A 16,075-nucleotide genomic window follows, 5' to 3' on the forward strand; every position below is an offset into this window, starting at 1 on the left:
ACTCTTACTTGCATTTATTTTTTAATCAAAATACGTTTTTTTGTTTGACACAGAACCTCACAGTTTAACACATAAGAGGGAAAACTTTATTTAAATTAAAACCAAAGCAAATATGTTGCAGTGAACGCAATGAGCACTGCCACAGGAGGCCACACACACGCGCGCACACACACACATTCCAACAGGTACAGAGTATAAACACCTTAGCCTGTGTCTGACAGCTAAACTTAACACTTACAGCAGTGACACCTGTGGAAACTCCAATCCCCTGTGAAATTTTTAAACCAGCTCTTCAGCCTGCACTCTGTATTGCTCATTGTTGCTGGAAATGCTGACCATAGCCGTTGTGTCTCCTTGTGTATTGCCACATTTTTACACTGATCAGCATGTCATGACCACAAAGAATGCACACCCATAGCACATTACAGAAAACTTTCATTCAACTACACATCCAGATTTTTCTACCCTTTGGAAACTTTCAGCATTTTTAACTTATTAAAAATTTGGGTGTCACCTTGACGCTTGGGGGGAAAAAAAAAAAAAAAAAAAAAAAAAACTTAGAGCAACTCATGCAAACTGCAAAAGAAAAAGAACAGAAACAAAAAAGATCAGATGGCAGTAGGGAAGGTCACACTGAGGCAGGACGATGAGGAGCAGCTGTAGAGCACAGCGGGTAATAACATCGTAGGTCCTCAGCTCTAGTTCACCTGTTTGAGGTGTGTTTGAGTAGAAGTGCGGCAAAGGGGGGACATATTCACAGCGTAGTTACTGATTGTCCAGTGTCTGTGTACTCGCCTTGTGGAGCATTACGTGTGCAGAGCCAAAGTGGCGACAGAGTTTGGCCATCCAGGGCTGTCAGAGGTGTGACGCTCTTGTTTTTGACTACAGTTTAACACTACCTGGCGTATAAAGTTTGTTGAGCAAGTGATCGTGGCTGCCATAACAGTTTTCAGAGGGGTTAAGTGATTTTGGCAGTTTTAAGGAGCAAAGTATTTTCAGTTTAAAAAGATGAGTGATCGGGTTTGGGGAGAAAGTGAAATCTCTTAAATCGGAACACTGAACTGGAGAGGGATTTTCATTATGCTAGTTTACGTTTCCTTGCATCCTCTCACTTCCCTTCACCCAGAAACCTTTCCTCCTCTGCCACCATGGAGGATTTTCCATCCCACTATAAAAACCTCAGAGGTTTTGAGCAGCTTTCTCTCCCATCCTCCGTTTGGCAGTAGCTAAGACACAAGGAACAGACAAGTTAGCATAATGCAAAGCACCCACCCCTGTGACTTTAAGTTAATGTCACATGTAGTTTATACTGTATACTTTTTTTTATTTTTCATTCATGTGCTGGAATGAAAGTTGGTCAATGTGAAATTCTTTTTCCCTCAGCATCAAGTCAAGTTCATGCATGTCCTTCCCTTTTCATTTCAAGTTTGGATCCCTCGCCTTTGCTGCCTGTTAGATAATAGGACACATAATGTGACCTCTGGCACCCTTTCCCATTCCTCAAATTCTTCTTTACAGCATTAAGAAAGAAAAAAGAAAAGACAGCGTTCATAACCCTCCAAGACCAGCTCTTCTTCTTTAGTTTGTCTTTGGCTGAACACTCTTGGTATTCCCCTCCAGCAATTTTCACCACTCTAAGCATGGCAGTATCTTTCTACAATAATTTCTCAGCATTGCCTTATACTCCTGCTCCCTCCACCTCCACTTCCTGGTGCTGCTGCTGCTGCTGCTGGTGCTCCTCCTCTCCTAGGTCCCAACAATGGCTGGGTCGTGGGCAGCATCCGGGAGTGCAGCATCCTGGCAGTGGTAAAGGAAGCAGTTGCCCCAGCAACTGTAGCAGATGAGGAAGAGGGCAGCCAGGAAGACCAAGGCACAGATGGTGCAGGGCTTTCTCTCCAGCAGGAAGCTGAGCAGGTAGAACCCCATGAACATGGAGTGGTTGAACCACAGAGCTGGGTTCAGCGGCTTGGGGATGAGCAGCACAGGGAGCAGCCATTGAAGGCAATACATTGTCTCTTTTTGGAAGGAGGCAGAAGATGTTTTCTGTTTCAGATCTATGAATGAAGGGTCTCTGATAGGTTCAGAGTGGAGATGACAACAGCTCTTCGCAGATGTGGGAGTGTTCCTCTATCCAACAGAGCTGGGATGATGCAGAAAGATGTCAAAGCAGCCAGATGTTACCATCAGATCATCCCTGCACAGGACAGTGAAAAGAAAAGTTAGAAGACTCATAATCTGGGCAAACATATCTATCTGAGCTTCCTCTATTTTAAAACAGGCTTTTGGGGAGTGACGAAACAATCTAGCTTCATACAGTCAGAGTCTGTTTATCTTACGTTTCCTGTTATTTTCAGCTTCTTGATAAAGAAAAACATATTTTAGGTTTCAGTATGTCAAAGCCCACATAAAAAAAAACTGATCTTTCTATATGTCAGCATAACTGTGATGGACCTTTTTTGTTTTTATTTTCAAATAAATGTAAAAAGAAAAAAAGTTTTATTTAATTCACACTTTTTATAGATGCTGTTTTGGAACTATTTGTTGTTTTGTGTCAATAAATAATTCAGGAGATATGAAGAAAAATAAAGTGTTTTCCCTACATAAAACATGACAACAGTTGAGTTTCCTTCTCACCTCCTCTTCAAGCCAGCTCTTGAATGGTAATATTATTAGAACCACTTCTTTAGTAATATTCACATGGCTGTATGTTTGGCAAATATTAAACGTGGGTACACAAACACTCCAAGACACAAGTTAAAGTTAAATTAGAAAAACATAACATTCAAAACAGCTAACATGCAAACTGGGGTGCAAAACACCAGGCAGGTAAGTGTAGCACGAATGTGAGGAGTGAGACTTGCCTCACTCAAAATCCTAATCAGTGACCCAGTACTTGTTAAAGCCTCCCGAAAGTAAACATTTACTCAACTATTAGTGTGCCAACTTCCTTAAAGGGCCTAACACACCGAGATCAGCTGCTCGGCTAATGTTAACTACCTGCGTGGTTATCTTTAGGCCTCCAAGCACATTAACAAAACTTACTTCGCTTTATTTAATGTGGGAAAAAAAATCAACGTGCGCTGGGTTTAACACGACAGTGGCTGCTTTCTTTCAATAACTAAATCAGCTGCCACTAGCTGACTGTCAGGGACAGCTGCTCGCTCTCCGACTGCCACATGACCACCTAACTTTAAAATATACCTACGACGTTATGAATGTCGCTGCTGTTAACCCTCTGCTTAAATGCCTGCTGCTTTGATTAACATTAGTTCAATTCAAGGGCAGCTCTTACGCTTTGCTACCTAGTTAGCCTTCGTGTTAATAGAGGAAATTTAGTTTTCATACAGTGATCCTCTCCGGGTAAGACTTCTCTAGAGTCTAGAAAGGGCAAATCAGACTATTTGAAAAACAATAATGGACCAATTTAACGTTGCCAGACAAATCTGGGAGAAAAAGCGTAGACCACAACATGGCTAAATATTCTTGCTTTTGATACACTGTACGTGCAGCGATTTGTTTTTATTAGAGTGTAATTAAATGGATTTATCCGGCTAACCTGTTCCGCGAAAACACATTGCAGTGGGCGGTAACGTTCGTTAGCTAAAAGCTGCTTTTTAAACAATCATTAAAAAATGAAAAAGTCCGATGTGTTTGTACCAAAAAAGACAATATTTGAGTCGTGGTGTAGACACCCTGTAAGTAATGGGACAGGCCCCCGTGTAGCGCTAGCTATGAACGGAGGACTGCATTAACAACAGCATGCACCTGAGGCTAACCAGCTAAGTTAGCTTGGAAAACAAACGCTTGCTTCCGCTATCGAGAAAAACCAGAGTCTGTAAAGGTGGCCACCTGTATTACAATCTAACTATAAATTATTATGAAACAAACCTGACATGTTTTGAGCTCATTCTCAGCAAAAATAAACCACCGGTATCATCTCCGTTTCATCAACCGACTGCGTACGTAGCTAACTAGCATTAGCGTTAGCTTAAAGGACCCGTGTGGAGGTAGAGCGAAGAAGTTTAGGTGTCTGTGACTTGCCTGATTATATTTAATAACTTACTGTTGATAACTTTACTTGGACCAAATATGATATCGTTAAGCTTGGTCTATTAATATAGAATAAACTTCTCGAATTCTTCTGTAATAATATTTTGATTGCTGGAGAGTTTTCCTGTATTTATAAAATCTGTTGTGTGTTGTGTGCTGTTATTCTTTGCTGCTTGGATAATTTGATGAATATTATTTGAAAATAATACCCATTTATTTATTTGAAAATTGTTCTATAAAGAGAAAAAACAAAAAACTCAGAACAGCTTATACAGATTCGATTTAAGAATCACTCAGGCCTGAAATATCTTGTTCCTTGTGCCACAAAGCCACATTGGCTGACATTTTCTAATAAATATGATAGTCTGCAGGCACGTGCAGAGGGGGGGGCTAGAGGGGCTTGAGCACCCGCCCCTTTCCTAATGGGTGCCCAAAGTGCCCTTTTGTTGAGGCAACTTTTTTTAAAAAAAATTTTTTTATTTTTTTTATGTGTGTGTGCGTGCGGAGTCCTGTCTGTGCCCCTCAACAATAATATTTAACTATTAATCACAGTTTTGCTAAATAAAAGGATCTGGCTTGCATCAGTAACATGATCACATTTAACCAATGATCGCCCTTGACGGCAGAACGCGCTGGTTACGAGCCGGGAACGAGCTCACAAAGAGCACGCGCATTTGTTGCGGTCCGGAGCTGTAGGAGAAACACAAGTTAACTCAGAGACACAGACTGATGCGACAAAACCAGTAAGTAGGTGTACAGCGTACACTGTAGTGTATAGCACCCAGGAGTATCAGCTTATTACGTACACGTTGGTAAGTTGTCTTGTTGCAACGAATGAACTGAAACAAATGAACTGAAACAAATGAGCGTACTGTGTGTGCAACAGCGTGACAAACATTACCTGTCCTTTTATTAACTGCACAGGTAGTGCTGGTCATAGCTGCTGGCTACCTGTGTAAGGCTGTAATGGGTCTGTAGCTCTGTCACCGTTTTAGGGAACATATTTAGTTTTAAAGTAAGTTACAGAGCTTTTCCTGCCTTTCTGGAGGGATTATATTTCACTAAAAACGATCTAATATGCATGTCCACATAATTATGCATTATTATAATTATAATATTTAAAAAAAACACACGCTGTATTTTAAAGAACATACATTAAGTGGTAAATGGCCTGTATTTGTATTTTACTAAAGCGCTTTACACATCCAGTCATCCACCCATTCATACACACATTCACACACTGGTGATGGCAGCTACATTATAGCCACAGCCGCCCTGACAGAGGCGAGGCTGCCGGACACTGGCGCCACCGGGCCCTCTGACCACCACCAGGCAACGGGTGAAGTGTCTTGCCCAAGGACACAACGACCAAGACTGTCCGAGCCGGGGCTCGAACCGGCAACCTTCCGATTACAAGGCGAACTTCCAACTCTTGAGCCACGATCGCCCCAAGAAGCAGATTATATTAGATTTATATTTTAAATAAGACAAAATTTGGATTTTACAGCAGCAAAATTATTGTATCTCTACAGTTTAAAAATGTGATAAGCTTTGCCCCTGCACAGAGTGGATAGTGAAACAAATGGAATCATCATAATGACATTATTTCATATTTATTACTTCCCCCTCCTCATTGCTTTATTATTGTAGCTCTAGTAATAAATAATAATGTAAGGATTCTGGATCAGCACCATGATGCCCATAGTACAGTATTCTGAAGAAGGTCTAAAATGTCACTGTGTGTGCGTGCATTTGTTTGTTTTATGTAAATAAAATTTTTTTAATTATTACTCATGATATAACATTGTCCAGACATGCCTGGTAAGGACATGAGGAGGAAACAGTAGGAGCTGTGTGAGGCTACTAAAGGCAGTGCTATAACATTTTTCTGTCATCATTTTATTATAGATTAAGTGCAAAAGTTGTTAGGTGTGGATAATTAGATTATAGTTTATTGCAATAGTAAGTTGTGCCTTGTTCTCAGATAGACAGCAAGTGGAGAGTGATATATGAAATGATGGGATGGAATGAAGAAGAGAAGCAAAGAGTGATTCACAGGCAGAGCCTAAATTATTTCTCACAGTTTTTTGTTGCCTTATGGTTCCAAGCGCTGTCACCAATCTTTGCATTTTGTTATTATCTCATGACACTTGTTTAATCAGCTACCATCTCTCCTATGGACTTTTTACTGTCTACAGTCTCAGATCAACACAGCCCTGACCTCCAGCACTATCCACAGCAACCCCTCAACAGCAACATTGTACCCATCAGGTAAAACATCGGCTACGTTTGCTTTGCCTTGTTGCCCATATTAGATTCTTGGTGAATGTGTGTTGTTGTTATTCACCCTGTTTCAATGCGCCCCTTTTTAACTTTGAGCACCCGCCCCTTTAAACCTCTCTGCACGGCCCTGGTAGTCTGTGATTTGATCACACACCCTGCTTCTGGATAACTAGATTACCAAATCCGCATCTGAAAATAAACTCCCCAGAATATGATATTTACTCTGATTTAAGTGAAAATTATCAGAAATGCAGGTGTTGAGACACTGTTTTAACCAAAGTATGTATTCATGATTCATTTTTAGACTCTGATCTTAAGTAGCGGCTAGAGGACAGTTAGAGAAGTTTAAATGCCATACCAGGCAAGACCCCAAATACAAGCAGTGTAAAAATGTCACTGAGACAATCTAGTACATAACAGCAGGGTGCAAGATGCTAGCATCCAAGGCATACATGGAACGCCGTCACCAAGTAGCTGGCATAGTATACAGGAACATGTGTAGCGATTATGGCATGCGAGTCAACCACCCAGACTCTAAGTGAACTTTTTCAGGGTCTTTACTGAAATCAACAATAGCTTATAAATCATGTTTTTTTGTTAGTGGTTAGGGTGCTTGTCGGGGTTTATTCATGTAATTTAATGCATCTGCTGAAAAGAGGAAGAATCTAGTTTAAGCTAAGCATTAAATCCGATGAACTGTGATATCATACAGTTACTTACAATTGGGAGGTGACAAACCACAGTATCCCATCTTCTTCAAACTTTATTTGTCACACTTATTACACTGACAACCAAAAATGTGAAACCATATGTTTGTGTAAATGCAAACAAACAGACATAGAAAAAAACTTTTTTAAATTAAAAATAAAATATTTCAAAATAATGAATGAAAAGTAAAAAAAAAAAAGAAAAGTTTACATATTGATTTAAAATCATATCAACAAACTCTTTATACAAACTAAGGGCTCATTTGTTTTTTGCTACAACTGAACTTGTGCTGGCACTGTTAACTATCCACACGCTTGCCATCAGAACCTAAAAACAAAAACGTATAAAATCAAAAATGTGAAGAAGCAGAATTTGTTAAACGATCACTTCAAGCAACAAAATTTGTCTAAATTAAAGTTTCTCATTCGGCAACCGAAAGCAACGCCAGCTGTATGTTTTGTTATACTGATGCTTACTGCAGGGCTGAAAGCTACATGCTCATCTATATAACAACAAAGAGCCTGCCTGTATTTTGTACTTTGCCTGATATTAAACAGAATGATAAAGCTCCATTTGGATTTCTTCTGTGTAGTGCACACTTTCGGTAGTCTCCACCCTAGCTATCTTGTGCTTGACAAGCACATAATCCACACTGCGGGCAACCATTTAATGTATTCATGATCGTTCTCCATCTCTGCATGTGTCCTCAGCGCTCCATAAATACTGCTTAGCTGACATGGTGCATATTAATCCGTGTGGGTTTGAGTGAAGCCATGTACAGTACTGATGCATCAAGAAAAGTCAGAGTAAGAGATAAAACAGGCAGCATCTTGATGAAAATGAAGATGGGCAACTACAGCAATGAGTCAGTGAGTTCCGTCTGATCTGTGTCATCACAGTGATAGCGAGTCAGTGTTTTATTAATCGGGCCGTGGACTTGTAACCTCTGCTAATTCTAATTTTGATCCTTTATGAATGAATTTGAACTTAAATGTTAGTCATACGTGTATTGAGGTGACTCCTTTAAAGACAGACAATGGCCATGCTAACTCAGTCATATAAAGCCCTGAATAAAGTAAATGGGACAAGTTTGGAGTGATGATAACACTGCAGACCTGTTTTTACTGAGTTGGAACTCAAACTGTTACTCCTGTGTGCCCTGTGTATACTGTAGTCGTTCCATTTGTGACTTAAACGTAACTCTGACTTTAATGTTTAACACCATAATACTGAACACCTGGGGCTCAACTTGGGTCTGGTGACTCGACTTTAACACTGTAACTATCTATATATTTCATGCTTTTGACGTCTAAATGTTGCCCATGTGTCATAGCCTCAAGACTTAGCCAGGAGCATACAGCAGCCATTAGAGCACTATTGGGGGAGAAAAACAGCATATAAGGCTAGCAGCACACAAGTACAGCGATCACATGACATGTTTGAGAGTGCAGAGTAAACATCCTCAGCAGTTACAACCATTCCTATAAGCAAAATAGAGATATTTGAATCACTGTATGTAAGACGTTTAACATGATGCAGCATTTCAACGATGATAGTCACTACTTCCAAGAGGAATCAATAAAGTGCCAAAACCTCACTTTCAAAGTTGCTACAGGCTTTACTTTCTCATCAGTAATCCAGAGGAGTAGCTTAGAGGAGTCGCTGCTGTCACTGTAGTCACACCTTATCATCTAATTGTTGATGATTTGATTGGCTGCACTGGTATTGGGACTTTCTTTCTGCTGTCAGTGATGTCCGAATATAGAGTTTAACAGCAAGCACTAACTGTAACCCATAGTGACTCTAAGTCCTAAATAGGACTGTGCGATATGACCAAAATCTCATATCCCGATATAAGAATTCTATCGTCCGATAACGATATAAATCACAAAAATGTAACATTTTCTGTAAATTCTGTGAATGTCGGGCAGCTCGACTTGCGGGAAGTGTTTCCAGCTGCGCGTCATGTAGCTGGAGTCGAGTGTTTTAACAGATGCATGAAACAATACATTTTTAGACATAAGTTGTAACGGCTTTCTTTGTGAGTATTTATTACATGGCGTGCTGTGGGGAAAAGCCTGTTCTAACGTTTGAGTCTAAGGTTTACTTTTTAGCACCTGGCGGCTCTTTTTTACTTCTCATCCGTAAAAATCTGCTCTTTCACTTGGTTCAGTTTATTTTGAAAAGTCTCAACAGGATCTTGAGCTTTATTGTGAAAGGTTTATATGGAACATAAACAAGAGGACACGCGATGGTGTTACCGTCTTTGTTGCTAACCACAACGCATAAAAACAGGCGCTTGTCCGTCCATAGTGTGGTTATATTAAATATAAGAGAAAGAGAGAACTTTAAGAAATTAATATAGCCACTACAGTGACCATCAAAACGATGAAAAAATATTGCTGTAAACAGTTCATTTTGCGACACCACGAAACAAACGATAGCGTAAAATGAAACGATAGACGTTTTTATATCGTCATCCGATATATATCGTTATATCGAACAGCCCTAGTCATAAATTAATTCACAATATCTCTTAGAAGATTATGAAACATTATTATTATGAAAAATTCTGTGTGAACCTGTTTTAATTGCTTTCATTTTTCTGATTGGTTGGTACTCGCTGGTTTCTGCAAACAGACTTCAAAGCCCCGCCTCCCACAGGAGGTCGGGCCGTGGCTCTGGTTGTGCCAGGACATCGGTGCAGTGCTGACATCAGCAAGGCAAGAGAGTGGAAAAAATCCTTTTGTAAAACTTGCGTTTCAAGCCCGTCAAAGCCTGAGCTTCAGACTATGAGCTCATTATTTCAAACTTCGGCTGTGTTTAATATGGACAGTCTCTACAGATATGACAAACAATAAGGGGAAAAAGTATATGAGGAGTGGCATTTTTCTACTGGTGGTAATTTTGTCAACGTCATACACTGTTGGTTACTTTACCCTGAACTAATATATCATATTTATAAAATCATTACATCTTATATATAAAATACTGACCTGTAACTTACCTAAATATATTCAGTTTTACCACAATTCATAGTAAACCTTTAATATTTCGATTACTTTCACAGTTAGGGAAACAGTGGGCCATTCTGTCTAATGATTTGTGACACAAAACGGTGCCACAGCGTTGACATTCAAACATTAGGGTTGTAAAATGATGCTTTAAGTTATGATTTGTGCAGAGTTTGCTTTTAATCTGTCCCATGCAGCCACTGTACAAAAAGGTAGCAGCGTAAGGCACACTAAACACAGGCATTTCTATGGCGTGATGGCATTATTAACCTATCCAACAGGAGTTTAATCTTTTAATGAAATTTCAGCTTTGTCAATCACACTCTGTTGATTGTTTTAAAAGCTGAAGATCTCAGAGAGACTCATGACTCTACGTGAATTCAGTGTCTAATCTCAAACATGACGTCAGTGACTCCTCCTCTACTCCCCCTAGCCTCAGTCTTAGCTCAGCTGACTGGGCAACACTTTATTCCCATCAGCGTCTTCCTTTTCTCTCCCTTATTTCTCCTTTCTTTCTTTGTTCTCTCCATCAAAAACATTTGTATTATTTTTCTTCTGCCACCATCTCCCCATCCTCTTTCATTATCTTCTTCCTTCCTCAGGGCTTCCTCTCATAAGCTGTATATAAAAGAATCGTCTTCATCAATCAGAGATGTGTGTCCTGCTCTTCTTCCTCCTCCTCTGTGGCTGCTTGATTGACAAATACCTAAAAAAAAAAAAAAGATTAGTGTCTTCATGCCGTTGCCAGGCAGAATGCATTTTTGTTTAGTTTAGTTTTCTCAAAAAGGAAGCTTTAGCAGTAACTCATTTACTCATTATTTACTCATCCATCTCTTCATCTTTTTTTTTATCCCTCAATTAGTCTTCCAATCACCTGCCATCGACTGCTCTCCTCCCCACCTCTGTCTCCTCCTCCTCCTCCTCCTCCTGCTCCTCCTCCTGCAAGCCCATTGGTACTTGGCTTCTTTTCCTGCATCTCAGGCTGGCCATCATTAGTCACATCCAGTGTTGGGTTATCATGGCAACCGTTCACCACAAAGTGAAGCTCCTCAGCACGAAACTGTGTGGAAAAGAAGGAGCAAAAGATTTATAAAGAGTGATCCATTTATCCAGTGCGGCAGCTCAGAGACATGAATACCTTCATCTCTCATGAACTCAGCAGCAAAAAATAAAATGAATGAGAGGAAACCAATGAAAAGTCTGGCAAAGTAAGAACACCTCAAAGAATCGCTGATACACCTCAGCCCTAAACACAGGCTAGAGGGATTTAACAAAACCTAAACTAAGATGAATATCATCCCTAACCATGATCCATGTTTCCAACATCATATGTTTGATCTAACTCCTTCATTCTGGTCACAATATATGAAAGCTAACCACATTAATACATTTAAATTAGTACATAGTTATTTTACTGTTAAAACCTATACAATTATGATAATGTTTTCATATTATTAGTAATATTATATTTGGATTTGGACAACCTGCACACTACATAAAAACCCATCACCAATGGATGGATTATTTACTGAAATCAGCTTTCTGAAAGCACATTTCAATTAATGTCCTTTAAAATGTATTTATTTTATTTTAATTTGGTCTGAACTGTGTTTAAAGAAGTGCTGTGCTATTCGTCTTTAGAGACTGTGTACCAGCGCCCTGCTGAAGGTGCTTCTCTCTCTCGTGTGCATGAGAAAAAAGGAAGGTGTTGATTACCGCTGACCGTGTCTGCAGACTTTGTTAATTAAACTTCCAAGACACCATATTACATTAGGTTAAGTTACTTAAGTATAGAGGATATAATATATATATACTGTAAACACTGACAAACATCTGTGGTCTTAAACACTTGACAGCACAGCTGCACATCAGCACGGGCCACAGTTAGCGCATGGCGATGGTTTGTGTTTGTGCTTACCGCAGTTTTCGTTGCAGGGAGCCGTCTCTGCCAGCAGATGTATATGAATCCAGATGTGATGATTACCATGCAGATGGAGCCGATGATAACCAGAACCACAAACAGCTTGCCGTAGTCACTGCGTGTGTGACTGGGCCGAGACGGGCAGTTGCTGGCAGCACTGTAGTTCTGGACGCCCACCTGAAAAGGTACGCATGCACAACAATCAACCATTAGTTTAAACTCATGTCAAACCCGTTTCACACTGTGACAGCTCACCTTGCTCTTAAGTGGACCAGTGAAAGTTCCCCTTTTTTGTCAGTAAACAGCAGTGTAACTGCACATTTACTCCCTAAGATATCTTAACTCCTTAATGCCTAGTGTGTCATATTTGACACATACAATTTTCTGTGAGTTTTTGACACTTCTACATGATCAGTGCGATTTTTTTCCCCCTGAAAAACTTAACTAAAAGCACAATATATTTTTAAGCAATTTAAACAAAATTCCAGATGTAGCAAATATAATATGGAGCAGAATTATTTCAGATTTCAGGCTTTAGGGGTTTAATATAGGAAAAAGAAGTGCATGTCTCAGTTTTTCCACTTGAAAAAGAAATGCTATAGTATTAAATAAAAGAAATCTGTCACCATGAATGTTTGGGCTTATATTGTAAGAAATACCAGGCCATTCTCAATCCCGACATATAACATACCGATGATTTATCAAGTCCCGAGGTGGCCCTATGAACCACGCAGGATTGTGGATGGAATACAATAGAACCGGTAACCCACGTACATGTGTAGATTCATTCCAAACGGTTCTCATGTTTCCTGACGTTTCCGAACGCGTAACAAAGAGACGTGTTGGGTGGCCAAAAGTGTGACATACCGACGATTTGTCACAGAAAGAGGTGCATTTTTTTTTCCATTTCATTTCACACACGTTCACTGTGTTCTCTTCAGTATCTTAGCAGAAATGTTTGAATCTGATTTGCTGGAGACTGCTGCAACAAATTTAAAAAGTTTCTAGATGTTGTACCTCAGTCAGACATGTCTTGATCTCTGCCAGCATGCCCAGCATGTCTTTGGTCGGGATCACTCCTGGATAAAAAAACATATCTTGTCAGACACAGTCCTTTGAGCCAACACAGTGCTTGTGTGTGCTTGAATATGTGTGTTACTGAGAAGCTCCTAAACTCTTCTTTGGGTCAGAACTGAATCAAATGCCTCATTTAAAGGATCTCTTTATATCATGTTTCTTTGTCTGATACTGAAGCCTGACATTTGCAACTGTTTGATATTTGTGAAGGCTTTCAGATAACACACTCTGAAGGAGGCTGAAAATTAACTTAATGTGACAGCAGACCATCTATTTTTATCCAAAGAACAAAGAAATTGCTTGAGACCCCTGATCACAACTGAATATTTCAGGGTGCACCGTTGGTTCAGAGTTGAAGTATGAAGACTGGGATAACTTCTGTTGATACATTTTTATTTGTGCTGATTGTTTTTATTGTTTCATGTCTGTCTGCACATTGTTGTCACACAGCTGCCAGCAGCCACTGCAGTCTGGACAAGCTACGTGGATGAATATTAATATGCTTGTGCACTCAAATCAGTAACAGGGATCCTCTGTTGGGTTTAATATCTCAGACTAACTACTTTTTTGCTTGAGCATATAAAAAATGACAAGTATGCTCCTGTTCAGATTTGTAATTATGACCCTTGTTGTGAGTTGTAGCCAGAGATCCAACTCTATTCATCACAGATAATCCCCAACCGGAAGTTCAGGTCAGTTTGACAGAGGTTTTGATGTTGCCGTTAGCATGAAGTTGATACCCATGGCCGAATCGTCAAAAAAAGGATTTACTTGGCCTGATCCAGCAGTGCTGGAAGCTGTGCACAAACACACAGCCTAAAGGACAACAGGCCAAATAGAAGTCAGGGACGTTTTTGATTTTTGACTCCAGAATCTTTTAATGCACCTCATTCAGTATAAAGCAGTTAAAGCTAACACAATATCTGTCACACATGACATTTTACAGCACAGTGAGTACTTTTATTTTATAATTACATCAGATTTTGTACTTTTTGTAATTTTGTTTTATAATTTTAATGTTGTATTTTGTTGACTAGGAAACAAGTCTTTCTTCCCCCTATTGGCTATAAATAGGGATGCTGATGCTGTGTGCTATGTGTTCCAGTTTAACAGTTAAAAACATTTTTGTTTGTACTTATTGTGTTTTACTATTTTCTCTGCATTTTAAGGTACATGTGTACGTGTGTGTGTGTGTGTCTGTTTGTGTTTGTGTGTGTGGGTACGTGTGTAGGTGGGTGTACCATGCACAGATGCCACGTTCATCAGCAGCTGGTGTTGCTGGTGTGTAGGCTTGCTGAGGTAGATTACCCATGTTCCCTCAGGGCTACTCATTCTCCGAGCAAATACTCGCTCTATAGTCGTCAACAACCGCACACCCTGGTCTAAACGGAAATCCTCCTGTAACACACAGACACACACACGTACACACACGCACACATACACACACAAAGGTGAGGAAACAGGATAAAAGGAGTTAAACTACAGTAGCTCAGCTTTGACTCCATCCCTGTTTCTGTGTCAACAACTACTGCAGTGGTGGTGAGGGTTTCGTGTTGGTGCCATGGACAGATGTTCGTTCACCGACACACACAAATACAAGCAGCCCCTAGCAGTCCGGGTTTTAGAGCTCTACAGCACTCATCCACCTGATGTTTGCTACTGCAGTGGGAGAGAAAAGTCTGGCTCCTTCTTCAAAGAAGGACACATCACAGCTGCGTGTGCTGGTTCTAGGATGAATAATTGGCTTCAAAATTGTGTTCATATATCTGACCTGTTTGGACTGGTTCAGACCAAACAGACCACCTGAGAATGAGTGTCTCGGTCTGCTTGCAAACAGATTTTAGTGGTTTATTGTCGTGTAAAAGCAAAACTGTGTGCCCAAACCACAGCTGGTCACAGCTATCTCCAAGATCAACTGCACTGAATTTTCTTAAACTAATTTGCTGAAACAGAATCAGACTGCTGAAAAAATTGGTATTATATGAACTTATAATAGTAAGAACCGAAAGAATTACAAGTAAATATTCTGATATTAAATATTACTATTAGACATAGTGTTATCATTACTAACCAGACGTTAGACTAATAGACAAATAGACAATAGACAATAGACATTTTCTAAGTAGCAGTCTGTGCACTCAGCAGTGCAGATGGGGTTAAACGTGTTCCTGAATGTTTAAAAAATGTCATGAAATAAAGTTTATACTTATCGTGTGCACAGGATTCAGATCCATCTCTAACCACTACAGATGTACAAAGTCGCCATGTAACGAAGTGAATTTAGCCAGCTAAACTTTAATTTCAGCTTCATACAATTGCATAACTGCAGATCAGTTCCAAACACTGTAGGGATGTTTCTGTGTCTGTAGTTTTTCAGAAACTGTAACAGATTGATAAACATCACTGACGTGACAGTTAACCCCTAAAAATGACCCCTGACTGAACAAAGGGGCATTAGAGGAACCGCTTCAGGTGCAGTTCCTCTAATGACCACATGAGGCTGGCTCCAAAAAGAGAACTGAGTCACAAAACTGCATCTGTCAATTAGGGGTGCAACGATACTCGTATAGATATTGAACCATTCGATACAGTGCTTTCGGTTCGGTATGCATATCTATCGAACAATACAAAATTTTTAATTTATTTTATCAACTTTTCTTCTGACGATGCTGTCTGTGTTGAGAGCTCAGTGAATCGGCGTTCGACTACTCCGCCTAGGCTGCACTGTCAAGCGCAGATCCACTAAGGGCAGCGCAAGCTAGCAAGACAGAAGCTAAGCTCTCCTTGCAACATGGCAAATTGAACCTCCCCCACCCTCATTCAGATCTGGCCTTTGGAACTATTTTGGTCTTCATGTGAAGTATGACCCTGAAGGTAAGCGCGTCATGGACAAAAGTAAAACAGTATGTCGGATGTGCCACGCAATGCTCAATTACATGGGTGGGAACTACTTAGTGTAGTTTGCTCGTTAACGTGTTGACGCTGTCCAGCCCCACGCACGGAGATCCGTGGTAGCTCGTTA

At 40.1% G+C, this 16,075-nt stretch overlaps 2 protein-coding genes and 1 long non-coding RNA gene across 6 annotated transcripts in view; 1 reads left to right on the forward strand and 2 right to left on the reverse strand.

The window, feature by feature from the left end:
- LOC120716788 (bladder cancer associated protein) lies at positions 1–3,987 on the reverse strand. Of its 3 annotated transcripts, none has more exons than XM_040004400.1 (2): positions 3,889–3,987; positions 1–2,194 (listed from the first exon to the last, which is right to left on the reverse strand). In XM_040004400.1, the coding sequence occupies exon 2, from the start codon at positions 2,008–2,010 to the stop codon at positions 1,747–1,749; it is 264 nt and encodes an 87-aa protein (XP_039860334.1). In that variant the 5' UTR covers positions 2,011–2,194; positions 3,889–3,987; the 3' UTR covers positions 1–1,746. The 3 variants fall into 3 exon arrangements, with proteins under 3 accessions (XP_039860334.1, XP_039860345.1, XP_039860354.1); XM_040004411.1 differs by having other exon boundaries at positions 3,894–3,971; XM_040004420.1 differs by lacking the exon at positions 3,889–3,987 and adding an exon at positions 2,635–2,940.
- On the forward strand, positions 2,966–12,104 carry LOC120716803. 2 transcript variants are annotated; one of them, XR_005692042.1, is made up of 4 exons: positions 2,966–3,360; positions 6,249–6,321; positions 10,918–11,263; positions 11,991–12,104. It is a non-coding gene; the product is annotated as an uncharacterized LOC120716803 (long non-coding RNA). The 2 variants fall into 2 exon arrangements; XR_005692044.1 differs by lacking the exon at positions 10,918–11,263 and having other exon boundaries at positions 11,991–12,102.
- The window catches only part of podxl2 (podocalyxin-like 2), a 21,120-nt gene continuing 14,497 nt past the window's right edge, over positions 9,453–16,075 (reverse strand). Inside the window, exons 9-13 of the mRNA XM_040004330.1 lie at positions 14,295–14,451; positions 12,994–13,055; positions 11,974–12,153; positions 10,930–11,115; positions 9,453–10,761 (exon numbers count right to left, since the gene is read on the reverse strand). Coding sequence (XP_039860264.1) covers positions 10,702–10,761; positions 10,930–11,115; positions 11,974–12,153; positions 12,994–13,055; positions 14,295–14,451 — 645 coding nt within the window. The 3' untranslated portion in view covers positions 9,453–10,701. The remainder of the gene's footprint in view (positions 10,762–10,929; positions 11,116–11,973; positions 12,154–12,993; positions 13,056–14,294; positions 14,452–16,075) is intronic.

This window comes from Simochromis diagramma, unplaced genomic scaffold (assembly GCF_900408965.1).
Source record: "Simochromis diagramma unplaced genomic scaffold, fSimDia1.1 OVJJ01000320.1, whole genome shotgun sequence".
NCBI classification, from domain to species: Eukaryota; Metazoa; Chordata; class Actinopteri; order Cichliformes; family Cichlidae; genus Simochromis; species Simochromis diagramma.

Coding starts and splice junctions, on each gene's coding strand:
- LOC120716788 (XM_040004400.1), bottom strand. CDS start 2,010: ATGTATTGCCTTCAATGGCTGCTCCCTGTGCTGCTCATCCCCAAGCCG.